General features: G+C 48.8%; 1 protein-coding gene across 1 annotated transcript in view; it reads left to right on the top strand.

Annotated features, from left to right (window-relative positions):
* LOC122364930 (tripartite motif-containing protein 2-like) overlaps positions 1-15,397 on the top strand; it is an 88,888-nt gene extending 73,491 nt beyond the window's left edge. The window contains exons 13-15 of the mRNA XM_043335744.1: positions 4,028-4,239; positions 7,328-7,468; positions 13,310-15,397. Coding sequence (XP_043191679.1) covers positions 4,028-4,239; positions 7,328-7,468; positions 13,310-13,471 — 515 coding nt within the window. The 3' untranslated portion in view covers positions 13,472-15,397. The remainder of the gene's footprint in view (positions 1-4,027; positions 4,240-7,327; positions 7,469-13,309) is intronic.
* Positions 15,398-27,374: the final 11,977 nt, after the last annotated feature.

Below are 27,374 nucleotides of genomic sequence, written 5' to 3'. Positions count from 1 at the left end.
AGATTCAGATCATATTTAAGAATATAAGAAGCAAGTAAACCAATGAATTTCATGCTAACCTAAGCCACTTTTACTACAGCTGCCAAAAATGATGTGAACTGGGGATCCATGGTGATGGAGCAGTGCTGGTGCCTTCACCAGGGTCAGAACTCAGAACCTGACATCAACATGGAACAGAATAACCATACTGATACATACCTTTTTCTAATATTCTTGGTAAAAGATATTCGTTTTTAGAATTAAATTCATTAGTCCTTGCAAATATTATCAACTATACAAGGCCCCAAACGAGAAAACATTCAAAATCAAAATAGAAACATCAAAACTTTGTGAGGTCCGCCAGAAATGTCGACACGATAGCAACGCAAGGACAAAACAGGCGTTAAATCACTGCAAAATTTTGTTGGGGTTTAAGTACTACATCTCCTCCATGACAAAATCGTAATCAATAAACTTTTAAGCACTGCAACTTGCAAGGTTCCGATCATGACTTAAGTGCCAATTTATTAACGTAGAAAACAAACTACATTTTGTTGTTAGTACCTAGATATAGAATAAATACCAAGGGCTCTGAGACTTACCTGATTTCTTCCCAAACGTGTTCCAAAATTGTAACTTTTTTGCAGTAGATTAGCGTGCGTAAGGCATAGCATATATGACGCTCAAATGCGCCATTTTCACGTCAACACGGAATCATTGGCCTTGGAGAAGGGCATTGGTAATGACTCAGTTTTTTTGCCAGCTGCTGCCGTATGGTGGCGCTAGTAAAGCGCTATATGTATAATGCACTCTGCTAGCGCCACCATGCGGCGCCAGTTGGCTAAAAATCTGATCAATACTACGGTTTCTGGAGAATGCCTTGGATTCATTTTTAGCTTTATGGATTTATGCAAGGGCATGTTGGTTTTATGAGTTGTCTTCTGGCCGTGATAGAAATAATTTCAAAGCTGTTTGAGTTATGAAATGCTTTTGAATATCAAACATGAACTCGGATTTCTGGTGGGCATAGTGACTTTGGTATGTCAATGTCATTGAAATGGCAGGTAAGAACTAAGAATGCCACTGGTCAGCCTTGCTTCAATTGGATTTGTGTCCATTTATAAATGGATTTCAATCATACCTACTTACCTACATATGTCATTGGTATTTGATTTCTACAGCTCAAAATATTGTTAGGTGTGGTACAGCAAACTGAATGGAAGTGATGCGTACAAACATTTGGAGAAATATTTTCTGGATTGCCAGCACTTAGAACTTGTATATTTTGTTGTAGGTGACAAGATTAGAAATTGAAGCAAGACTGACCAGTATGCTACAGAATAGGTAGCCCAATCTGCAGGAATATTAAAATTCAAAAGTGGAACTGGGACTTATGGACTGGAAACTGCATCAATTATGTTTTCCAAAGCATAAAAGATATTAACATTTACCATAAAGCACAGGGGAATGATAGGACCCGGTTGAACCCGGCCAAAAATTTTGGGGGACCCGGTCTGGACCCATCCGGGTCCAGACCGGGTCCATAGACCGGGTCCCCGGGTCCACATTTTGCCACCTCTAGTAACAGGACCGCATGACATTCACTCTGTACGGTATATGCAGACAGATGAATACACCCTGAATGCGGCGTATAGGTATTTACCTACTGTTGGCCGACGGAGGCCTGCTATCGTCGGCACACTGGGCGAGCGGGGGCGGGGGCGTCGGTGGCGGCGTCTCCCCGCCCCTGTCGATGGACAGACTGGGTCACTGGATCGCCGATCCTGGCGGCCGATCTAGGACAAGCCGGTTGTTGCCAGGCACCCCTGCGCCAGAGGGCGGCGAGAGCCGTGGTGGCTGGACGCCGATTGAGGGAAAGGGAAGAGGACGGTTATGGAATGGACAATGGGCATTCCAGTGATTGCATACTCTGAAAACTATCTCCTTCGGTCCTAGCTGCACTGACGTCAACCGGACGAAGTTTACCAGCTTCTAAAGTTGCACTCAGCTTAGAGATCTTCTCGACTTAGACTCACTGGTGATCCGCATTCAGGGAACGCCAGGCTCACCCGGTGACAATTACCGTATTGGGTTCCCTGGAACGGCCGCCTCCTGCGGACCACTGTTGACGCCGGGCTGCGTCTCGGAGTTCTCAGAGAGGGCGTGTCGGAGGTCCCGGCGGCACCCTGTGTTCTCTGCCCACATCCGGCGCGCACCCCTCGCCGTCACGTCGCCCCGCGGCGCACGTAACGCCGCCGTTACGGTCAGCAGTACCGTCACGGCTGGCTGCAGCACGGACGGCACGCTGGGGTCGAAGGTCTGCTGGGGGTGAGGGGGAGGGGGACACCCAGAGACGGAGATGCCGGGAGGGGTGCCGCCCAGAACCAGACGCTGTCTGTGGCTGGTTGTAGTCCGTTTATCGGCCTAACTTTGTAGACACGTCGATCAGGACCTAAACGGTTTTGGTCTGGGTCAGTGATCTCTTCGCATAAATATAACTCAATTTGTAAGACTAGCCTCCATCAGATTGACATGTTCCTGTTGCCATGGCATACATTTGTCATAATGGGTCTTCTTTTCCAGCATTTGGGATGAATATAGCGAGATAAAAGTTTTTTTTTTGTTGCCTTTTTTGTAGGCGACCTGACGCGCGCTACCAAAGAAGTGCACTGCAGCATATCTGAAATGTTACTGAGCTATTTTGATCATATCCTGGACGTTTTTGCTATAACACTCACCGAAGCCACACAGCCACTCAATGGGTTACGCAGAGTGGAGTTGGGACGCCTCTTACGTGGCTCTCCGAGTTCTATCCCCACCGATGACCCTCAGTAATGCTGAGTGATGGGGGTAAACCTCTAGTGATGCTGACCCCCTCGGTGTTACACGGCAGACGTATGTATTTACTGGTTACTCTGACGGTCGTGAAGGACCGTGCCGTGGCGGGCCGTCGGACCTGTGTCCGGCTACACTGATCCTAGCGAGACGTGTCTGCCGCTCACCGGCTGAGCCCATCCTAATGGCACGCCCACACGGCCGCCGGACTGCAATTACCCCCTCATATCCTCCAGAAATGGAAAGGAGCCGCCGCTGCAGAACGGCTGCTCTGAATATAGCCATTGGCAAAACAGACACGGCTGACGTTACCACTAACCATGAGATCAAGTGGACGAAAATAATGCTGTTTTATCAAACAATTCTGTATGGCTGTGTGTGGCGTGGTATAACCATACTTGGCATCCTTTGGCTCCCATTCAATAGATATTTGGATGCGATAGCTAAGTCCCTGTCATGGTGCCACCCTGCTCTCCGTGGGTGGCACTGTGTTTTTTTTTTGCCCGCCTTGGGATCGGTGGCCGTGGTTCGTGACCCGGATCCATTCTGTGACCTGCCCGCTGTGTTGCTTTTTTCCCGCGACTCGGGATCGGTGGCCGCGGTCCGTGACCTGGCCGCGGTCTGTGACTTGGCCGTGGTCCGTGACCTGGCCGTGGTCCGTGACCTCGCCGCTGTATTTTTTTTTGCCCGCCTCGGAAGCGGTGGCCGCGGTCCGTGAACTCGCCGCCCCTCATCGCTATCGCCCGCCATCGTCAATCGACCGGCGATTTGGTAACTGTTGACCGGCGATTTGGTAACTGTTGACTGGCGCTCATCGGCCGGCGCCGGATGTTGCCCAAAACGTCCACCAATATGCCGGCTGTTGAACTTTGGCCGCTGACGCTAACAGACAATCAGCTGACGCTCGATTGGTAGCCCATACCCCCTTGGTGACCGCTGACCTCTTTGAGCTACTGCATCGCTTAAGCCGGTGTCTTACTTTGGTTCGTTCTTTTTTTACTCTTTATCCGCTTGTTTATAGCGATTCCTGGATTCCCTGTCTAATTTTAAAAACTGTTTCATCCTTCCAATTGCAATGAGTGCATCATCAAGATACACTTACAGCATACATAACATAGGTCATCAACATTTCTATCGCCATTCTGAGCGTCTCTGTCCTGTGTGCTCCTATGTCTTCGACCATCCGCGTGACCCCCTCGTTTCTGCTCCTCAGGTCCGAAGGGCGTGACCACCGACCGTCGCGGTAATCTTCTGGTGGTGGATAACCGGGGCTCTGCGGTGGTCACTTTCTCCACCGGGGGTCGCCTGCTGGCCCGGTTCGGCAGCCGGGGCACGGCTCAGCACCAGTTCGCGGGACCGCACTACGTGGCCGTCGACAGCCAGGACCGCGTGGTGGTCACCGACTTCCACAACCACTCCGTCAAGGTGGGTCACGGGTCGGTGCGGCCGGTTACGTTGGTCACGGGGCCAGGTGTATGGTCATTGGTCACGGGTCAATGGGGATTAGAGTTTCACTTAGTTTATAGGGGGGACGTTCACTTGATCAGTAGGTGGACCACAGAGTCAAGGCTCAAAGAGAATTATTTCGGGTGTAGGGGTCACGGGGTCCAAGAACGCTGTCATGGGGTCAGATAGGCTGGTTACGGGGAAGAAGAGCTATTTTCTACGGAACATAGTTGAGTAATGAAGGCAACCAGGATGAGGATTAGGGGGGGGGGGGGGGTTCACATGAAATACCAACTCACAATTATGTCAACCATGGTCTTAATTCTACGTGAGTAGGCAATACCCATTAGCTTGATAATAAAAACCCAGGATTATCTGTGCTTCTGAGACCGGAGGACGCCCGTCAGACAGATGGATCCGGTTCATGACTCGTACAGAATGGACACCACCTAAATCCACAGCGGCGTTTCTGCGAATGACCGTGTCGCGTTCCAGTTGGGTGGTGAAGTTCACAAATGGCGTCATATTTTTGCTGGTTAAGGTTTGAAAATAAACTCAGACTGGCGCTAAAACTATGATTGTTCAAAACCATGCAGCGTGACTACGTCAAACTTTTGGAGACGGTCTTTTACAAGTTGAATCCATAATGTTTGTTATCAGACCCTGGCTATTCATTTTGAAATGAGTTATGCATGATTCATGAACTTTCTCTTTAGATCATGGTACTATAATTTCATTCAACTGGTGACAATGCTCCAACTTATACCCCTAAATCAGAACACCAACATTCTATGCTCGTTATGCAAGCACATCCACGTAAGGGCTGTCGAGTAAATCCCGCACCACTTATTGTGAAGCATCTGCCCAGTAGACCATGCGCTGTAGTGCAATCTAATTGTTCTTCTCCGAGCAATGAACGCTGAGTTGATCCATATGCAGGGAAAGGCTGGACGAACGGACATTTGACCGACACCATCTCACCAAATGACCAAAGGAAGGATGCCAACTGCAGCTAATGATAATCAGGTTAAGTACATAAACGTTCCCTTTTTGCAGCGCCCTTCCGTTATATAACCCATCACATATATTAACCTGGGACGGGCCTGGACTCTGTGGCAGACCAGCCGCGGCGGTGAGCCGGAAACGCCGCTCGCGCTAAATGTCGCTGGTCAGACGTCGGGTGGGCGGCGGGAGACGGACCGTGTCCGACTGCCAGGGCCCGGACATCACTCGCCGCGAGAGTTTTGCGGGTCACAACACGGCACGTGGACGGGCTGATTGGAATTATGGCGCACAGCTGCTTAGCAAACGTCATCGTAACAAGCCTTGGATTTAGCAAACGATCTAAAGTTCCAATGGGTGGCCAATATAAGCACTTTCTTGATTTAGAAAACAGAACAAAAACGGCTAGAACTGGTAAATTGGGTGTGATACGAGTATGAGGAAAACATCGCATTGGTTCTATATGATGCTTCTCAACAGAATGTGGAACAAATCAACCAGTCATGGAATATCTAAGACAGTTTTTGAAGCATCTTTGGCGTATGTAAAACGATCACAATTCATTTTGCTGTAAGATGCACATTGCAAATTGCACAATTTAGCTCGGCTCAAGCCGCACAGCTGCAAACTCGTCTTGCGGCTCGGTGGCATCACCCCGTGCGGCTGCCGTCGGAGCAGAGGTAGGCTGTACCGCATCACTCCGGTGCGTGGCGGCACAGCCTATCTGCTCACCACTCCGGCGGCCGCTCGTCGGCGCGGCGCCTCAAGACTATGTACATACAGTCCGCCCGCCAGCCGTCTGCTGTCCAGAGAATGAATGTGTTTGGTGAGGGTGACGTCATGTTTACAGTTTACCCTGCCATGATAACACGGAGTCAACGTGATGAGTGAAGTGAACCCATATTGTGGCATACCGGCAGAAATTCTAGACTAATGGGTTCATAAAGTCCGTTACAGTCCAGACGGCAGGTCAGACGCTGTTGCTGTGCAAGTGGCAAACATGGAAATGAGCAAACAGACATCCAGTTGGCACCAGGCACCAGACAGAGTAGATATGGAAAATGCCAACGGATGCCTTCCACGGCGTCCATGAGCAATACTAAATCTAGGCAGCGTGGGTCAGACATGGCTGTGTCAGTTTCTCGTATCAGTCGGTGCTTTACACAAATCGCCATGGTGATGCAAACACTCATAAGCTCAGCTATCAACTGTTCTTAACAACTGGTATCTCTTACAGCCGGTATGTTGTGCATAAATGTAATACTAGAGGAATGTCAGTTCTTATTGAGATGACCGACAACTTCTGGGCAATTGAGGATTTCCAGAGGCCATACCTACCATCCCGGATGCAATACATTTGACGTGAAAGCAGCATTTTGTGTCGCAACATTGGCGTTTATTAACGGAAATGGTTCACTTCCATAAAACATTATTAGATATTGTATTTGCTATGAATGCTTGACGCATCAAACTCGGAACTTCGGATAAGCACGATTATGAACTCGGGCGATTTCACATCTTAATATCTTACTTTCTAACGTTGAAAGGAAGTCATTTAGCCAATCAGTTAATCGACTGGAATTTCTGGAAATAACTGCAGGTCTGTCTTTTCGTTCTCCGTGCTAACTGACCAGTGACCATTGACAAATTGTGTCACTGATAAATTACCTACCTATATCTGTTTAAATATGAAGAGGATTGCTTGGAGCTAAACGGCTTGGATCAGTGACCAATGACCATGAAAAGAAGTCAGAATACTTCAAAATGTGAAATGTACGCTAAGAAACAGGATGTTAAATGTTGTCACTTGTCACTCTCAGGTTCAACTTCTAAATGTTATAATCAACAAGCCAGTTTGGTTTATTCGACGCTGTGTTAGATGTTGACTGGCAGCTTTTGCAAACAAATCACAGCATGCTTCCTTCCATGAGCTGAATGCCAGTCCATTCAGCCCGTTCAGTCTGCCTTGTTCCTCCTGGTCCTGTTGTCTACCCAACCGATTTTGCTGGCTGTATCCTACCCGTTTTCTAACTCTATTTTTTAAATAACGTGTTCTATTCGCCAGGTGTTCAATGCGGACGGTAAACACCTGTTCAGTTTTGGCGGGAACGGCGAGGCCCCTGGTCAGTTTAACGCGCCAACCGGAGTCACCACGGACCGCTACGACAACATTCTGGTGGCCGACTGGGGAAACAGCCGTATACAGGTGCGTTATAACTGGGGAAACAGCTGCATACAGGTGCGTCAGAACTGGGGAAACATCCGCATACAGGTGCGTTATAACTTGGAAACAGGCGCATTCAGATGTGTTAAAACTGGGGAAACAGCCGTATACAGGTGCGTTATAACTGGGGAAACAGCCGCATACAGGTGCGTCAGAACTGGGGAAACATCCGCATACAGGTGCGTTATAACTTGGAAACAGGCGCATTCAGATGTGTTAAAACTGGGGAAACAGCCGTAAACAGGTGCGTTATAATAGGGAAACAACCGTAAACAGGTGTGTTAGAACATAGAACTGGGGAAACAGGCATAGTGGGACAAGGGCAACAGTCGAATGCAGTGATGGGCGATTAAAACTTCTTTAGCAGTTGTGTACACAGGTCATTTTAAAGATGGCATTCGCGTATGCGCCTTCATTGAGCGACGAACCGCCTCTGTACTAGAGTTCTGCACGGCTGCAATTTTCCACAGCCTAGCCGCCCCGCAGCCGTGGCTCCACAGCCACAGCCGCCCACAGCCATGGCAAACTGTGGGCAGCCAGCCGTCAGCCGGCCGTGGATACTTTCAATGAAATGCAGCCAAATAGTATATAATAAGTTGTTTTTAGTTGAAACATATAGCCAAAAGCACATTGCAATGGGCTATAGATTCTCAAGCTCATGAAGCATCATAGGTTAAGTGGTTGTGTATCTGGCTTTAGGCCGAAGGCCTGAAGCCTGATGCGCAACGCATGCCTACACAAGCCCTTGCAAGGGGTTAAGAAAGATGGGTTGGTAGGTACCTACATCAACAGAAAACATAAACAACGAACCAGAATAGAAGCACTAGCAGTGTAGACATCTAATGCCAAATCCTGAAGCATGGTTGTGGGACAGAACAACAGACCCTGATGCTTTTCATTATCAATGTTAGGTATGGAAAATGAAACTGAAGTTGATGGACTGTCAAACAGTGATTGTCTAGTCAAAACTCTTGCTTCTTTCTTACCTTGCATATTTTCTGGGGAATGATATGCCAGGCTTGAAGCAGCCTTCTGAGCAAGTCTAAAACTAATTTGATATGCAAGGCATCAAAACACTAGTGAGCATCCAAGAAATAAAAACATTCATCTATTTTGATTTTTCCAAATAATGCTCTTCGCTCAAATCCCCAAGGACGTGCGAGCCACAATTGCCTCTTTCATTCAAAAGTTTTACTTGAGTTTTTAATGACGTCAATAGCAAAGAAGTGACGATAAATTGTTTTGTTTCACTACAAACAGCCATAAAAATTATAATTAATAAATAATGATGCTAATTGCTAAACAATTAAAAAATTGCTCTTAAACAAAGATTGGGTATCAAATTTTTACATTTTCAGAAGAAGACGTCATTTTATTAGTAAAGTCAACAGCTCGCGTAAGAAATATTGTGTTCAGGGTTTTCACCGGCATGTGAATTACCTACGTGTTCAGGGTTTTCACCATCATGTGAATTAACCGTAAGTAAGGTTCATGCTCACTTATAATCTAATGCCATTGGCTTCGTTGATCAGCATTTTCTGTTAGCGGTCACTCACACACCAGTTAGAACATAAAGCGCCAGTTTCATATTATGCAATTGGACTTGCCGAAATAAGAGTTATTTTAGATAATATTTTCTTAAGCCTTTACCTGCCTTTTCCTAGGCGTGATTTCTTTTTCTATTACCTGAAAGAATTATTGAACGCTCGTCTTCAATAGCTGTAAGGTGCTCTCCTAAAGACCAGGTGAGATTGATTTGAGAGGGATGTGACAATGCAACATGTTGCATTTTCTGAAACCAGGGGCGGATCCAGGAAAACTCCAAGGGGAGGGTCATGAATCGAAGTGGTGCCCCTACCTATACCCAAAATTAAAAACTCAACGGATTTCGTCCACTTCATTTTGGTGGTGCCCCCATTTTCAGTTTTTATTTTTATTTTTTATTTTTAGTCAGTATCTTAACCCGCGCCCCGCTGGGGGGGGGGGGCAGAATCTGCCCCCCTCCCGTTTTTCGCCAATAACTTCTAAACGCGTTACGCCAGCGACGTCAAACTTTCAGTACCTTATCATACATCAATTTGACACGTTCCCTGAAAATTTGAGCAAAATCTGTCGGAAAATTTTTGAGAAATTGACGTTTTAGTGACGTCATGTTCGCCATTTTCGCCTCAAAAACGGCAAAATTTCAAACGCCGCTAACATCTTCATTTTTAAAGGAATCAAGACGTAACAAAAAAGGTTATACGTGATTCTACTTTGTCTATCAAATGGCTATCTCGTTTTTTTGAAAATTTTGGATTTTGGCCAAAATTTTTCCAAAAAACTGACTTTTTTGGGAAAATATTTATAAAATCCAAAATTTTGAGTTTATCGAAAAAACCGGAATATATGTCAAAGACGTGGTCTATGTGCACCTACATACCAATTTTTAGAAGAATCGGTTCAAAAATGTGGGAGTTATTCAAAATTTTATGACGTCACGACACACAAAAATTTTGAAAAATGATTTTTTTGGAAGTTCTAGACCTCGTACGGAAACAAAAATAGCACCATTCGATTCGCCGTGAAAAACTGCATCGAATAGACACCTTTTTAGGCCTTAACAACCAACTTCAAAATTTGACCTCACTTGACCTGACCTTGACCTGACCTCGACCTGAAATTCATCCAGAGGTGGTCCATATCACTTATTGAGTGTGCCTATTGAATTCCATGAGTAAAATGACCCATAAAACATGTGTCGCACATGCCCTTTTCTATATTTTGTTTTTGGTGACCTGACCTGACCTTGACTTTGACCTTTGAATGACATTGTGTGCAATGAATATTGTCTTGGTAGTCTAAGAACACGTTTTGGGCAATCAGTCTCAGTCCATTCTTCGGCAACTACGGTGCAAGGCCGATACTGTAGAAACTTGTATTTTGTACCCTTGACCTGACCTTGACCTGACCTCTGACCTACTTAAGCAAAAAAATTTGGGCTCTTAAGATCCGCCTTGTTGAGAGCTTTCGATTGCCGTTTTCCCCGTCTTTCTACGACCATCGGTTCGGAAGTTAGACAGGGGGGGCAGAATCTGCCCCCCCCCCCCCAGCAGGGCGCGTATGGCTGAATAGCCCAGCGGGGCGCGGGTTAACTCTTAGCCACAACCACATTTACCAATTGTAAGCAAGTATATATGAATGTGCTATGTGTATATATGTTGTGGACGCTGAGTAGTGAGTACTTACCAGGAACGTTATCAGGTAAGCAAATCGTTGTCAGTCCGACGAACTTGACCCTGGCGTCCAAAGGGTCTGTCCTTGACACTTCAGGCTTGTCAGGGGCACCAAAGTCCTTCCAGGGACACCACAAACCTGTCAGGGGCACCTACGGCCTTGTAGGGGCGCCACAGGCCCGCCAGGAAGCAGGGGCACCACAGTTCTAGCAAGTATACACGACAGGCCTGTCAGGGGCACAACGGGCCTGTTGGGTCCATGAGCACCCCTAGGGGCAGGGGCACCACAGTCCTTCCAGGGGCACCGCAGGCCTGTGAGGGGCACCAGCGGCCTAGCAGGGGCACCAGTCAACACAGGCCTGCCAGGGGCACCACAGACCTGTCAGGGGCACCAGAGGCCTGCCAGGAGCACCACCGACCTCGCAGCGGTAACTTGGCCTGTCAGGGCCCAGGGGCACCACGGGCCTGTCGAGAGGCACTTCAGGCTTTTCAGGGGCACCATAGTCCTCTCCGGGCGCAGGGGTAGCAGGGGCACCAGAGGCCTGCCAGGGGCACTACAGGCCGAGCAAGGGCACCACTGGTCAATCAGGGGCACCACGAGCCTGTCATAGCCAGGCATCTCAGGCTTGTTAAGGCCCAGGGGAACCACAGGTCTGTGAGGAGCACTAGCGACCTAGCAGGGGCACCAGTCAACACAGGTCTGCCAGGCGCGCCACAGACCTGCCAGGGGCACCACAGACCTGCCAGGGGCACCAGAGGTCTGCCAGGGGCACCACCGGCCTCGCAGGGGCACCTTGGGCCTGTCAGGGGCACCACGGGCCTGCCGAGGGGCACTTCAGACTTTTCAGGGGCACCAGTCCTCTCCGGGCGCAGGGTACCAGCGGCCTAGCAAGGGCACCAGAGGCCTGCCAGGGGCACCAGCGGCCTAGCAAGGGCACCAGAGGCCTGCCAGGGGCACCAGCGGCCTAACAAGGGCACCATGGGCCTGTCAGGGGCACCTCAGGCTTGTCAGGGCCCAGGGACACCACACTCCTTCCAAGGGCACCGCAAGCCTGTCAGGGGCACCAGAGGCCTGCCAGGGGCACCACAGGCCTAGCAAGGGCACCACTGGCCTGTCAGGGGCACCTCAGGCTTGTCAGGGCCCAGGGGCACCACAGTCCTTCCAGGGGCATTACAAGCCTGTCAGGGGCACCAGAGGCCTAGCAAGGGCACCACAGGCCTGCCATGGACACCACAGGCCTGCCAGGGGCACCACCGGCCTTGCAGGGGCGCCTCAGGCCTGTCAGGGGCACCACGTGCCTGCCGGGGACACTTCAGGCTTGTCAGGGGCGTTACAGTCCTCTCAGGGCCCAGGGGCACCGCACCAGGCCCGTGGTGTCCCTGCTAGGCCTGTGGTGCCCCTGGCAGGTCTTTGGGCCCCCGGGCCTCAAGGGGGAGGGGGGCATGACCCATGTGACCCCCCCTTGGATCCGCCACTGTCTGAAACTGTCAAGCTCTTGATGATGAAGGAACAATTGGTACCTTTAATTAGTATTCTGTACCAGAGTGCAAACTCCCCTAAAGCAAATGGTAAAACCATTACAGGTGTTCAAAGGCTTCACCACTTTCAATGTTGCTGGGCATCCTTTGCATGATTTTTACAGGCTAGACTGGTTATCAGAATGTAAGATTAAGGATTTAAAATTTGATATTTGAGTACTTAAGATTGAGCTTGAAATCTCACAGCCGTGGCCACAGCCGTAGCCGTGTTCTTGGAGATACTTGCAGCCGCCCCGGCCCACAGCCGAGGGGCTGCAGCCAGCCGCGGCTGCAGCCGGCCGGTGCAGACCTCTACTCTGTACCTACCAGACTTCCGGAGGGCTGACCCGGCCACCCTGCCCTAACGACCTGGCGGGCGCTAATGGGCCGTCAGACGGCGCCAGGCGCTCTGTTTTATCTGCATTTTGATGGGCTTGTCCAGCCGCGGCTCGAGATGAGAACCGTGTCGCTCCGGCGTGGCGCGGCGTCGCACCTCCGGTCCTATGACGCGGCTGTTTTGACGCCGCGCTGTGCGAGGCTGTGGGGCCCGGGGCGGCGGGGCCCGGGGCGATGGGGCCCGGGGCGGTGGGGTCTGCGGCGGTGCGCCTGAGGAGGTGGCCACAATACGCCACCAACGTCGGGACCGCAGGCGCCACTCTGGCGGGCAGACGCGCCCCGCACTGGCGCGGCCGTGTATACAGATATATGTGCGTCGTCATGCCAGGCCCCAGCGAACCGTGGTAGTCGGGTCACTGTGAAACGAGCCGCCCGTTCTTCCTGTTATTTTGTTTGATATTTCGGTTTAAATCATGTGTGGCTGATGGTACTTAGCGTCACGACATGATATCTAGGCAAAGAGCATCCGAACGAAATCATTAGGATTTTAGCGGTGTCGCTGTTGTGAGAATCCATCACCTTGCGTCCCATTTACAATGGTTTGTGTGGAGTTGATGATTGGTTTGTATGGAGCCTGTTCTCCGTCCTAGCTTACCCGCCCAGTGCATAATTGCGTTTCGTTCCGTTCAACTTGCTTTTTCGTTTGTTGTTTCTCTGCTCTGGTTATGCACCTGACGCCTTCGCCCTATTACAGGTGTTCGACAACACGGGTCGGTACCTGTCCACCGTTAACACCGGCGCCACTCCGCTCTACGGACCGCAGGGCCTGGCCATGTCGCCGCAGGGGCACGTCATTGTCGCCGACACGGGCAACCACGCCATCAAGTTCTACACCTACCACCCTTTGGCAGCGTAACACCCGTGACCTGTGCCTCCCGTGCCGTGCCGTCCCGTGCCGTGCTGCGCTGTGCCGCGCTGTGCCTCATGTGCCGTGCCGTGCCTCATGCGCCGTGCCGCTCCGAGCCTACCATACCACGCCGTTCTTGCCCTTGACGGCCGGTGGCTGAACGTTGCCCGGCGCGCCTGGTCCGTCCCCAAAGGTCGAACCCCGATACCTGTACCCGGGGAAGGCGGCTGGCGGGGTGCGCCGGTCCGTTCCCCGTCCACCCGACGGCGTACCCTGAGGCTGTTTACGGCGACCGTGTTTGTGTGGCAACCACTGCAATCCTGCGGCGGACCACTAATATCTCCGCCTGCATAAGGTAGTCGCTGCGGGCGCCTGGTGCTTTATTACGAACGGAAGCGCAGGGGGAGAACGTACTTACATCGGCAGTCAGCGCAGAGTGCGCCGTGCTATTTATCAGACAGGGAAAAGTTCCCCGCGAATGCTTGCTGTCGATGTATAATACGGGGTTAGGTCTGGAGCCTGTCCGAGCTACGCTGTCAGCCGTACTTAGGAACTGATTATTATTGCAGTGGTCCTGATGGCTGCTTGGACCGCGGTCCGTTTATATCCAGCCGAGCCCGTGCGCCGTTCGACGCACCGCTGAGTGTGGAAAACAGCCCGCTCCTGCTGATGTAACCGTCCTATATTACTGCACTGATGAACGGTGCCCCTGTGCGGTGTCATAAACGATAACAGGTGGCAATGGCACGTGTCAGGGGCGAGGGACAGCGCGGCCCACCGGGACGGCGACCCTTCTGTGCCTTCTGGGTGTGACGGGGAGAGGCGAGGTGACGGGCCCTCTTGTGCTGCTGGACTGGTGAAATGATGTGAAAATGTTACATCGTGCAGCGCTGGTGCTCGAAGACGTTACGAATTATGGGATGGTATTTATCGAACGTAATTTACTTGTGCTTTTGTTAAAATAATTAAATACTAAAACAAGGGCTTCTGTATGTTTTTTAGATTTTCGTGCGCTGTAGTGTTGATGTTTTATGTGAATATTGGACAACCACATGTCACGATGGGCGGTGCTAGTTGCTACTTATGGCCTGCTGCGTTTGCTAATATTACTTTACTTTTGTGGTAGGTTTCTGTTATCCAGTGGCATTATTGCAATAGCCCCTAGCGACCGGCCGAAGTGCTGCTTCTTTGGCCAGTTGTTGGTTTCACTGAGCTGTGTGGCGCGGGGTATGGAGCCAGTCTGACTGGGATGGGGGGGGGGGGGGGCGCTGGGCTGAACCGGGTGATGCCTGCCTGTCTGTGAGTGTGTGGACGTCCGCGGGTCTCCTCAGCTGCGCCGAATGAGTCACAAGTTCTGGGTGCCGGGTCACTCGCACTCCAAGTACCGTACATTTGCAGCACGCCTAGCTTAGGGCGCCGCGTCTGCGGCCCTCGCCGGCCCGTCATGGGCCGCCGTCGGTCCAGAGCCGTTTTTGGATACAATATACGCTGTGTCACTGCGTGGGTCTGTTGCTTGTTCCAGCTTGATAAATGCGGATAATTTTTGACTCCTGTGTTTGTATGCGTCTGTTCCCAAAAGCTATCTAAATCTAAATATGTTATTTATACAAGATTTACATATTCTACGTGGGAATTTGTTTTTTGTTGCATATAATATTCAAATTTATGTTCATGAACAACGTCACAACATTGAGCTGGCCTTACGTCATGTAATAACTGCGGTAGTAGCTTGCGATATACCGAACGCCCGCCACGTGCGTTGTGCGCGCCTGGTGTGACTAGATTTACACGGCATGAGATTGAAAGCACATTTGTTGATCTTATGAACGTCGCACGGAGCTGTCGTCAAAATACATCTGATGTAACCAGTCATTGGTCCCACACATGTAAGTACGTACATGTCAGCTGATGCAATTCTGTTATGATTATAATACGTACTTTGAAATGTGTCCATCCCCGACGCATTATCAGTCACCTGCAATGATTTCCATTCCAAAGGTTCGATCATTTTACTTACATTAATTACGTTATACTCGCCCTGCAGCTGTGATGTAAGGTGTGTGAGAATTATGCAGTTGTTTAGATCTGAATCTCATCCACGGGGTCTGGTCTGAGACAAACAGAGCCCACGTGTAGCGTCGGGCCTCCGTCACGCCCGGCCGCCGTGGCCTGTGACTTCTGGATCGTGTCAGTCACGATAACACGATCAATATCACACGTTGGCAGCCACCGATAGGGTGGCGTGAGCTCCACCCAACCAGCCAACCAGCGACAATGGACAGGCGTTATGGATGCATGAAATGATGCAAACATATAACTGATGCGGAGTTTTCTTGAATATGAGCGTAACTCAAAGGATCAGAATAAATGACGATTCGTAAATTCCATGGTTTTAATGCAATGGTGAAAATAAATATTTTTAGCCAATTAATACTACAAGTATCGTTCGCTATTTATTGTTGCCACATTACGATCTCTCTGCAGGTCTATTGATACTGTAACTACGACATAATGCTAATTGATATAAGGTAATTTACTGATACAACATGCGGTTAAAATATGCCAAACAATAACTGAGGTCTTTTGTGGTATGCAAAAAGAACATGGTCATTAGACCATTTTGTAGGTACATAAGCTCCCCTAATTTCCGTCCGAAGAACTCGGAAGATAATAAGCACCTTTAATTGGCCAGATCAATGCGCTTCTCGGTTGATATTTGGTTGATTTCATTATAAGTTAATAGCATAGGTAGTAGGTACATACCCACATCCGGACTGAGACCAAACGCATATGTAGCTGCAATTGCTATTAGCTTTGTAGCTGCTCTCCTAGATACAGCGGCAGCAAGTTTTTTTTCTAGAAAAGTCGCATGTTCAGCATTTGTTATCTCGCTGAAGACGTGAACCATTGCCGGAGAAAAACAGCATCTGGGGCTCCCGGCCGGCCAGCTCATTGTCGTAATGCTGAAATGGATACCCGCACCACCTGGAAATTTGAACGATCGTCTCTGCAGGTCTATTGATACTGTAACTACGACAAAATGCTGCAGCTAATATCCCGGAAATGTGCGACTTTTTCGATAATCCCGGGAAGTTATTTGATGAAGCAGAGATGAGATAAGCGGAAGCTAGAAAAAGAAAAGCAATACTTTTCTTGTGGCCAAGGTCGTTAGATGGGTCTTTATCGTATCTTATGCACGTATTTGTATATCTAAACAGTCTAAGGCCACAAACCTCGCGCTCCGCCAGTCCACGACACGCTCATCTTTTCTGCCCATGGATCTCTCGTCTCTTCTGTTGGTTCATTCCTTTAACCCATGATCCTGGTGGTCCTCCAGCCTCGTAAACCCACGACCACCAATCCTTTCTGTCCACAATCCTCCCGTCCCTACAACTCGAGATACTGCTTCAGCCCACGGTTTCTTGACTTGTTCGTCCCTTATCCCATAGTCCTGCCCTCTTATGTACAAGTCTACAATCCTACCGACTCATTGAACCCACGACTTTATTCTTTCGTCCCACCCCGTCCCGTCCCACGATCCTTCACGGTGTTTGGAGACGGCGCCACGCCAGTTCCGTGGGAGGAACAGAATTACTGCGGTTCGGTCTGTCTCCGCCACAGACATAGCTCACTGGGCGTTCACTCACATAGCTCACTGGGCGTCACTCGCATAGCTCACGGGCCGTCACTCGTGGTAGTCTGGCCAGGCGGTGGCTCTCAGACCTGAAGAGTCCGTCTGTGGACTCATTGACCCGAGGGAGGGGGCCGCTGCCGCCTCTGCCGGGAGGTAGTCCAGATGTTTTGGAAAAGTCTGGTCTTTAACCGTCTGCTTGATAGTAAAACTGCATGATGCATATGTATCATACTGTGTTGGTGGTGACTGGTCTTAAAGTTACTACACATGAGCGAAGAAGCTTCTGCGTTTTACTGAATTAAAAGTTTCAAACTAGCAGACGGCTTCCAATAGTTAAGGTAACAATGCATTTAATTGTTAATTGTATGCTCGGCATCTTACTTCGGCATTGAAGATCTTGCCCATTTCCATTTTAATAAGGTCACTCAAACTAAAATGGACTAACTGAAGTGTAAGCTTGGGCACGGCATGAAACGGCATGGGCTTGGGCATGAAAGAATGATTCAGCTTTCCTTTTAGCATCGACGCAAACAAACAAGCTAAGCAAGCCTCAAGCGCAAGTCCTCACTACCAATGCCGATAGTTTCGTTCGAACACATATATTTTTAAGGCATTCATCTAACAAGCCACTTGACCTACACTGTGAGCAGAACGAAAGTGAACTTTCCCACTTCAATTACCCTCGCGGGCCCGGGGTGTTTTGCCCCCCCCCCCCGACGAATATAAGTGATAGCTCGCGCTTAGGGATGGGAAGGCGAAACTTAATTAGGTATTCCCATCAATTTGACATCGTCTGGAGTAGGTAAAACACAAACTTGGACCTATAACTTTTTATGACGGCACAGGGTCGATTTTTCTAGACCCGTGCAAGGTAAATTTCGACCTCACAGACTTGAACTTCAAATAGCTGCCAAAAATAGTTTTAGAGTTAAAGACAAATTATGAGCATAGTTGTGTAGCATGTGACCTAGGGAAAAATACACGAATAATTTTGCTAGCCTGAGGTCAGAGGTTAGGTCAACGACCCCGAACTGGGTTGTAAGTTTTTTTTTTCTCAACAAAAATGGCCCAAGAGCTAAGGCAGTGGTATCAACACATTCTTCTTGTCAAGACGCGTCGAATGATATATATTTTATTTGGAAAAGGTCAAGGCTTATGTTGACCTCACGTGACCTTGAATGACCTCTAGTTGACCTTAGCATGCATGCTTGGCCTTATATGAAGTAGATATTCAGAGCCGGTGATGACGAACTTGGCATCCATTTTGTTCTACACTGTAAACACCCATGTCAAAAACCAGCACCCTGTACCTGCTTATTTTAAGCAGGCTAACTGGGTGCTAAGTTTTAGCACCCTTTTCGAAAAATAGCTCCCTGTGCCGGCTTATTTTAAGCACCCTAAATGGTTGCAGCCATTTAGGGTGCTTAAAATAAGCCGGCACAGGGAGCTATTTTTCGAAAAGGGTGCTAAAATTTAGTACCCATTTAGCCTGCTTAAAATAAGCAGGTATAGGGTGCTGGTTTTTGACATGGGTGCTAAACTTTTTTTACAGTGTAAGCATTCGTTTAGAGTCTCAGGATAGCAAAAATGACTTGATTATCATGGCTGACTTGAATCAGTGGAAAGGCCTCAAACAAGGATAATCTTGCGTGAGCTTGGCCTTGCGGCAGTCTTGTATCGTAACGTGAACCATAAACAGATGCCTGATAAGCTTCAAGCTGTTTCAAAACATTTTGGAATCTACAAGTATACGGAATATACGAAATAGTGCAAAGTTTGAGGTCAATTTTGGGTATGACCTTGACCTTCACCTTTGAGTATATCGTCGGATTCCTCAGTTTCTCTACTTTCGTTTCCTACCCGTTTTAGCCGGTTAAACCGGCTAAAACGGGTCGAAGGTCGAAAAACTGCGGCAGTTTTTCGACCTTCGACCCGTCCCTCCAACCGGTGTTGGAGCAAATAATTGACCGAATATCAATGCAAACGGAAAATAATCGATCAACAATGATCAATATTTTACCTGCATGGCCATTCCTTGCATCCATGTGCAATTTCAAGCTTCAGCCAATGATCCACTGTGGGTACCTTCCATAGGCGTAGGAACAGGGGGGGCCAGGTGGGCAAGTGCCCACCCACTTTTCGAGGTGGGGGGGCCAACCATGTGTTTTGGCCCACCCACTTTTTACTCGAGGCCCCTCGTCTCGATTTGAGAGGACGTCGTCACCTTCCAGAATAAACAAACTCGGTAAAAATAAGTTCCACGAATCCCCACGCACGGGCTCCAAGGGGCCGTGATGGATCCAAGGAGGCCCTCTGTTCATACTTGTCAGTCGAAGCCCCTGAGACTGATGGCCTGAGAGGCCCTAGTGGATCTGAGGAGGCCCCAATATCCACACTGGTCTGGGGAGGCCCCTGACACTGGCGGTCTGGGAGGCCCCTCTATCCACACTAGTCAGAGGTCTGAGACTGGTGGTCTGGGAGACCCCTCCATTCACACTAGTCAGAATAGGCCCCTGACACTGGCGGTCTAGCCGAGGCCCCCTACCCTCACTAGTCAGAGGAGGCCCCTCTATCCTCAATAGTCAGAAGAGGCCCCTGAGACTGATGGTCTGGGAGGCCTATCCATCTACACTGTAGTCAGAGGAGGCCCCTGAGACTGATGACCTGAGAAGCCCTTATAATCACACCAGGCAGAAGAGGTCCATGAGACTGATGGACTGAGAGGCCCTTCTATTCATACTGGCCACAGGAGACCCCCAAAACTTTCGGTCTGGGAGGTCCCTCAATCTGGCACCAGTCAACTCAGAAGAGTCCCCTGAGACTGATGGCCTGGAGTGGGAAGCCCTTAGATTCACACTAAGCAGAGGAGGCCCCTAAGACTGATGGTATGAGAGGCCCTCATATTCATACCAGTCAGAAGAGGCCCCCGAGGCTGATGACTGTGAGGCCCTTCTGTTCATATAACTGGCCACTGGAGGCCCCTGAAACCGGTGGTCTGGGAGGGCCCTCTATCCACACTAGTCAGAAGAGGCCCCTGAGACCGATGGTCTGAGAGGCTCTTATATTCATACTGGCCACAAGAGGCCCCTGAGACTGATAGTCAGAGAGGTCCACTCCTAATGAATCTGAGGGGGCCCTCTATCCACATTTACACTTTTCTAGGGAGGCCCCCGAGACTGATGGTCTGAGAGGCCCTTTTATTTATACTGTCCACAGGAGCCCCCTGAGATTAATGGTCTGAGACTTGAGAGGCTCTTCTATTTATACTAACCAGAGGAGGCCCCTAGGATTGATGGTCTAATAGGCCCTTCTATTTATACTAGCCAGAGGAGGCCCATGAGACTGATGGTCTGAGAGGCCCTTCTATTCAAATTAGGCAGATGAGGCCCCTGAGAATGATAGTCCGAAGAGCCATGCGGCGGCAACTGGCCGTGGCCATATTTCGGCTCGGTAGGGCCCCACAGAGCTCATGAGAGCACCTCAAGGGCTCCTAAGTAGACACGCTTGTCCCCATAAGGGTGCCACGCCGGCTTCTGAAGGCTCCTTGTAGGCATCTAAGGGCCCTTTCCGGCCTCTAACGGCTCCACCCGCCTGTGATGGCTCCACACCAGTGTTTATGAGCGCCACACAGCGGCGCCTTTTAGGGTCATACTAGTGTCTCTTAGCCTCTTAGGGCCCTATATCGGTGGCTCTGGGGGCCCCACACCGGCGCCGGCTGTGGGCCACCACACCTGTGCATCTCAAGGCTCTATAGGTACATCTGAAGGACCCACACCGACACCTCTGAGGGCCCCACACCAGTATGTCGGAGCTCTGAAGGCCCCACACCGGTAACTCTGAGGACTCACCCGCTCCTGAGAGCGTCATGTTGATGTCTAACGGCTCCACAAGGCCACTAAAGGCACCACACAAGCTCTCATTGAGCTCTAATGTCCATGTACCGGCCTCTGAGGGATTTAAGCCAGCGCATTCACAGCTTCACACCAGCAATTGTAAGGGTTTCACACTGAAGTATCTGAGGGTTCCACACCGGTGTCTTTAAGGGCCACATACCGGCATCTCTGAGGGCCCCATACCGGCGTCTCCGAGGGTCCACATCTGGCGGGCTCCCATCAGCGACTGAAGGTCCCCCACTGTCGACTCCGAGAGCCCCATCTGCGTCTGGGAGCACCATGCCGTCTCTAAGAACCACAGCGGCTCCTACGTACGAAAGATGAGCGTCTGCATGCCAAAGGGGAGCGGTTTTGAGACAGTAGGGCACCTACGTGCAATAGAGGGGCGCCTATGAAGCCCATAGGGGCGCCTCAATGCGAAATAGGGGCGCCTCTGAGGCCTACAAGGCGTCCACAGCCTCGCACCTAAAATATTATTCGCGACCGAGCCTTAAAGGGACCCTCCCACCTTCAAAAAAAGTTAATGAATTGGCATGAAAGTGATGTCGCTCGGTTCAGAAAGAGCAAAAACGAATATCTACCAAATTTCATCGAAAAATATTCACCGGTTTTCAAGATATTAGACTTTTACTTTTGTTTACTTTTTGGGATCTCCGCTGTTCCTAGCGACTTTATTTAAAAGTGCGGCATTTGTTGCGCGCAAAGCAGCATATACCACCGCGTGCTACAAAACGTTTTAGTCAAACATTTAACGGACGTTCGAAAGCCTGATGACGTCATCAGATTCCCGTAATGGTTAAGAGATAGGGACCACGCTGGTCCCACCCTGCAAGTAAAGAGAAGAAATTTCTTGAACACCATAAAGCTGCGGGGGTTGCGACCAGGATAAATGGTGGTTTCTGAGCCTGGCCGCAAACTTGGCTATCTCAACTCAAAACTAATGTTAAGGTGGGAGGGTCCCTTTAAACGAGTAATCGAATGTTTTGTTTGCAGTGTTTAAGCTCCGTTATATTCATGAATTGAGAAAAGTTGTCGGAGAACGCTAAAATAAGAGAAATTTGGCTTTTGATGATCTATGGTGATTTTATTATTGAGCTTGCCTAAAACATGACCAGATTTCTCTGATCACGTTTGTCGCTCTTTCAAACGTCGTTCTGCTTCTCGCCTCGTAGCCCAGTAGCCGAGTTAGAAGGAGCGTGAAAAGCCCACCTCTCGACTCAACGTGTTACGATAAGGCCACCACCCTGGCGCGGGTTAAGTTGGGGGAGCCTTGAGCCCCAGCAGCTCGTCCTTCTATCTCACTGCTATTACCCTCGTCCTGTCTTGTGATGTTATTACAGTGCCATCTTACGATAACGGCGGCCTTAAATATGATTTACTTCTGTTTGATGAAACATGTCGGGCTCCGCGATGAAAGACTTAAAAACATTGAAGCTCCAAAATGAAAATAAAGTAAATTTTCAAGAACTTTTCAAGGTAGATAAGAATAATGAGAGACGCTTTTATAGATGGCAGTTTTTTTCGTATGGAGACAGCTTTTAGGATTTACAAAAGTGGAAAAAAGCGGCTGAAAGTTACCCCGGCCACGGCCGGGGTGGCCGGGGCAGGTTCTCCACCCATGTCTGCAATGGATCAATGCCATGGGGGTGCATTCATAAGAAACAGGGGCGCCGGCATGGCAAAGAGAGGCGCCTTCAAGTGTCCATAAAAGAGAGACGCCTATGATAAGCGCACATTGTATGCGACAACTGTGGGGCATCAGGGATGTCTCTGATGATTATACATAGGGCGCTTATATGCCAAAGAGGGCGCATATGAAGCCAATGGGGGCACCTGGGAAACGAGGAAGACATTTGTGTAAGGGTTTTCAGGGGTCATGCGCCCTTTGCGGCAAATAGATTCTAAAAAAAAAAATCGGAGGGGGAATAAGTTTTAAAATGGTGATGACTTTCCGCACTGTTCGCTTAAGCGGTTACGCCCCTGGGTAAATCTGCCCGATCTCAGAAGCTAGATTTGGAGGTCATACTTGAAAGCAGCCAGCAGGACGAGGCAAAAGTTGGAGGCCCCTGAAAATAGGAGGCCCCCTGGAAAAGGAGGCCCCTTGACAGGGTGGCCCACCCACTTTTCATGACGTTCCTACGCCCGTGGTACCTTCTAATCTAACCTACCCACGGCCTGGCTGACTTGCCCCCAGTTACTTCCATCTTCCTGAAGCAAGTCGGTGTCAAAAAGGCTGCTTTTCCCGTTATCACGAACGGAATTTCGCCCTTACAGCAGTTGTAGAAGGTGGCAGTTTTTTAGAGCGTGCAGTCCGTGGAATAGATGTCGCTGCGGTCCGGCCGCGATATCCAGCGACATCTACGCGCCGAACAGTAAGAACTTAGAAGCACGGGCACGGCATAAACTCTTGCACGCCTTTGTTTCAGCGCATTGAAGCTGTCTGACGCTAACTGTATTGGTGCTCAGTGTGCATAGAAACGCGAGAGGGATTCAAGTTCTTGACCCGTGCTTTAGGCTGTGCAACAAATCATTTTTCTTGTGGAGCAAATTTTAGGTCGGTTGGAGAAAGTCTAACTGTTTTTTCGACCTCTGGCCGGTTTCATGCTTCTTGCCATCCTTTGGAACGTTAAGGCTAAAATCACTACACTTGTGCAGTTTTTCCTTTGAAGTTTGATCTTGACCTCTGCCATTGAAAAGTGACTTCAGGTCAAAATTTTAGGTGCTTTAGAATCTTCTCGCTGAGACCTTTCGTTCGGCACCGCTTTTGTTTCCCCTTTTTCGGAGTTGGACACAGCAGGGGGGGGGGGGGTCCCTCGGACAGCGGTGGTTAGGATTACTCCCGGGCCCGGCTGGTTAATGAAAGATTTGTGTCCTAATCTGCGGACAATCACTTTTTTAATGTTAACCTGGTTAATTTAAAGCGATATGAGCAATAAAAACATGCTTGAAAACGACTTGCAACACGCCGAACATGCAATTTATCAGCTAATTGTTCTGACGACACATTTCGGCAGCGAAATGAAATTTTCCGATGTTTATCATTTCAGCTCTACATCGCCCCTCACCAGCCTCACTCACGCATACATTCATATTACCTATACCCGATGCGTCCATGTATTTTCCGCGGGGTCTCTTGGTGTGAGAACTCATTCACGCACTGACATTTGTCAGGTGTCAGCGGGGCGGCGGCGAGCGGGTGTCGCCGGTGGTATTGTTACCAGCACCCGGTGGGAACTGACCACCTGACCCGCCGACAGGGGTATTAATAGCCGCACGTCGAGCAGAAAACGACAGAAGAGGGCACGCCGTCTGCACCGCCTGGCCAAATGCAGACACTCGTTATCGCTCATTGAGACATGACGTCCTTTTAGCGCGCATCGATAGCATTGTTGGTGGAATGTATGGCCCGACACGGCTGTGTGGGTGGCGAGTGGTGATTGATGATCCAGTAGTTCCTCAAGGCTACAGAGCTATTCATAGACGATTATATAATCAACATGACTTATGCTAGCGACAATACAGGTGCACTTGTCACGCGCTCATGCATACATAGGAATGGATGTTCGATGAAACTATTTGTGGACACGCAGTGAAATGAGGAACATTGTTGAAGCTCCCAACGGTCGCAAAGCACAATTGCTGGTAGACGTCCCTCCCTAAACAAACATGCTCCTGGAGCAATTAACATGAAGCATGCTGTCAGGGCTAAGCAAAAATAATTTGCAATGCATTCACTTTGACAAATGAGGGTGACATAATCACTAATCAGCCATTATTTGTCTTTCGATTGTTCGCAAACATTTGAACTAATTAGCCAAAACATCGCGTAAGTAGCTACCGATAGCTCTTGGCAATTTTCCCATGTGTCTTCAGATTTGACCTCAGCGCACCCATTTGGCATACAGGGTGCAAAAGCTTAGAACAAACGCTGTTTTATGATTTGAATAACTTTACCAGGTTCTTCTCATCACCCTTGTCGAGACGCGTCACATTGCCGGTTGCCCTATCATTCAGTGTTGAACTACAAATCTGACCACGGATCAAGTTTAAGACCTGGCCGAAAAAGGATCATGCTGCAAATCACTGCATCAGTATTTTTCAAACAATCTACCCAATGCTTTTTCGCTCTAAAGTGCTTCTATATGGAGTCTTTTAATCGCAAATTCTTAGCGACCTCTTTCAACCTATCATGACTCAAAGGTAAAAATAAGGGTCGTGATATACTTATGATGTGGACTGTTGAGTATTTATAATGTTTACTTTTTCGAAAAAATCGCTTACAGGCCGACCGCCCACTAACACGCGAAGTCAAGATCTCAACACGCACCCGAACACAAGTACCCATTCATTTAATTTAACCCACGCCCCGCTGAGGGTCCTGTATTTCCACCCCCTGCTGGGGGAGGGGGTGTTTAAACACTCCCCCTTCTAAGCAACAGTTTTTTCTGCAATAACTTTTGCCTGAGTACCTTGTACTCAAGCCTTGTACGAGCTTACGTGTACCGGCATCGTGTTCCTCTCGTCAAGACGCATCGAATAACCTGTAATTTGACCTTGAAAGGTTAACTCGAAAAGTTTTCCTCAGGTCAAGATCATGACCTGACCGGAAATGGTCATGTTGCATATCAGTCGATCCGTATTGTCGAGCTGAACACATACAAGGCGTTTTCATTGCTCTAGCATGCCCATATCAAAAGTTATTCGCGAAAAAAAAAACGGTTAGATGCCATTCGTGACCTGATGTGACCTCAGGGGCATAAAGAGGGGTCACGGGTGCCATTGTCTCGTCATGCTCAGTATGTTAAATTTACTTGTAATTTCTTGTTTGAGGGTTTTTAGAATGACTTCCGTCCAAACGAGACGCATTTCAATTTTCTCCCATTGACTTACATGTAATGGGGAGGTCGCAAAATTGACCTAACCTTATATAGGTTACCGATATCAAAATTACGAGATAAGCATTTCTTACATACTATTTCTCTTATCAATCGCTGAGAGTTTCAAATCAATCTGTCACTCGGTGCAGCTATTGCAGACATTGAAACTTTTATGAGGTAGGTCACTTGACCTGGCCTTGAACCTTGTCACTTGGTCACTTGACCTGGCCTTGTCACTTGATCACCTTAACCTGCGCCCCACTGGGGGGGGGGGGGGGGGGCTATTCATAGCCCCCTCCCGTTTTTCTGCAATAACTTCCAAACCGCTTGACGTATCGACGCCAAACTTTCAGTACCTTAGGCTACATCAATTTGACACCTTGTGTCAATATTTGAACTTCGTAACTACTATAGGTCGGCCGGAAATGACGTCAGAGTGATTTAATGTTCGACGCAAAACATTGAACCACGGCAATCGCTCCCAAGAGCTCAGTTTTTAAGCTAGATCCAATTTCTTTGCACATGAGAGGACTCAGAATAGACTGCGCTATCAAACTGCTGTCTCAGATTTTCGAAATTTTGAAAATTTGGAAAATATAATATAATAAAATCCAAAATTTATATTTTTACATGTTTTCAAAAAGTTTTTGACTTTTCGAAAAAAGGAATATATGTGATAGAACGCATTATTATGACTAGCTCTAGCAAGTTTTAGCTAAATATCTTCAAAAACAGCCAAGTGTTACGCATTATTGCAAAAAATTCACAATTATTATTTTTCAAATCAATTTTTCAGCACGTATTTGACATCGTACGCCAATATAAATAGCACCATCGTGTTTCTGAGCTCAAACTGCATCCAATAGACACCTTTTTTTGTTGAAAAATTTCAACTTCAAATTTGACCTTTTTTGACCTGAAAGTGTCCTGACCTAAGCTAAATTCGATTCAAAATGACCTCGAATGACACAGACGACATCAAATTCGAAATCTCGGACCTAAATGGACCATAAAACATGTGTCACGTGACCGACGCATGATATAATATTTTCGTGACCTGTGATGACCTGACCTTGACCTGAAAATCCAAGTACAAGTTTGGTACCCTCAGGTTATCTAGAGCATCTGTTCACGAGTGTGTGGTCCAAAAATGAGCCTGATCTGACTTGTAAGACGGCGGCCAGAGCCCAAAACGGGAACAAGCCAAAATGCTAATAATTTTTACTTTGACCTGACCTGTGACGTCATCGTTGGCCTCGAGGTCAATGACATTAGGTTTCTTTCGACAGTGTTTCCGGGCTATCAGACGCCGTTTGAATTTTGACGATCGGCCCAGTAGTTTCGGAGGTAGGAGGGGGGGGGGGGCTATGAATAGCCCCCCCCCCCCAGTATAAGGGCGTGTTATACGCAGACCCCAGTGGGGCGCGAGTTAAGTGACCTGGCCTTGAACGACCTTAGTCTGACATTTTTACAATATGTTTGGTCTGCCAAAAACGGCAGCGCTCCGC

This window comes from Amphibalanus amphitrite, unplaced genomic scaffold, assembly GCF_019059575.1.
Source record: "Amphibalanus amphitrite isolate SeventyFive unplaced genomic scaffold, NRLGWU_Aamphi_draft 000028F_arrow, whole genome shotgun sequence".
Taxonomy (NCBI): domain Eukaryota; kingdom Metazoa; phylum Arthropoda; class Thecostraca; order Balanomorpha; family Balanidae; genus Amphibalanus; species Amphibalanus amphitrite.
The sequence above is the reverse complement of the archived record's forward strand: the minus strand, read 5'-3'. Positions and strand labels throughout refer to the sequence as shown.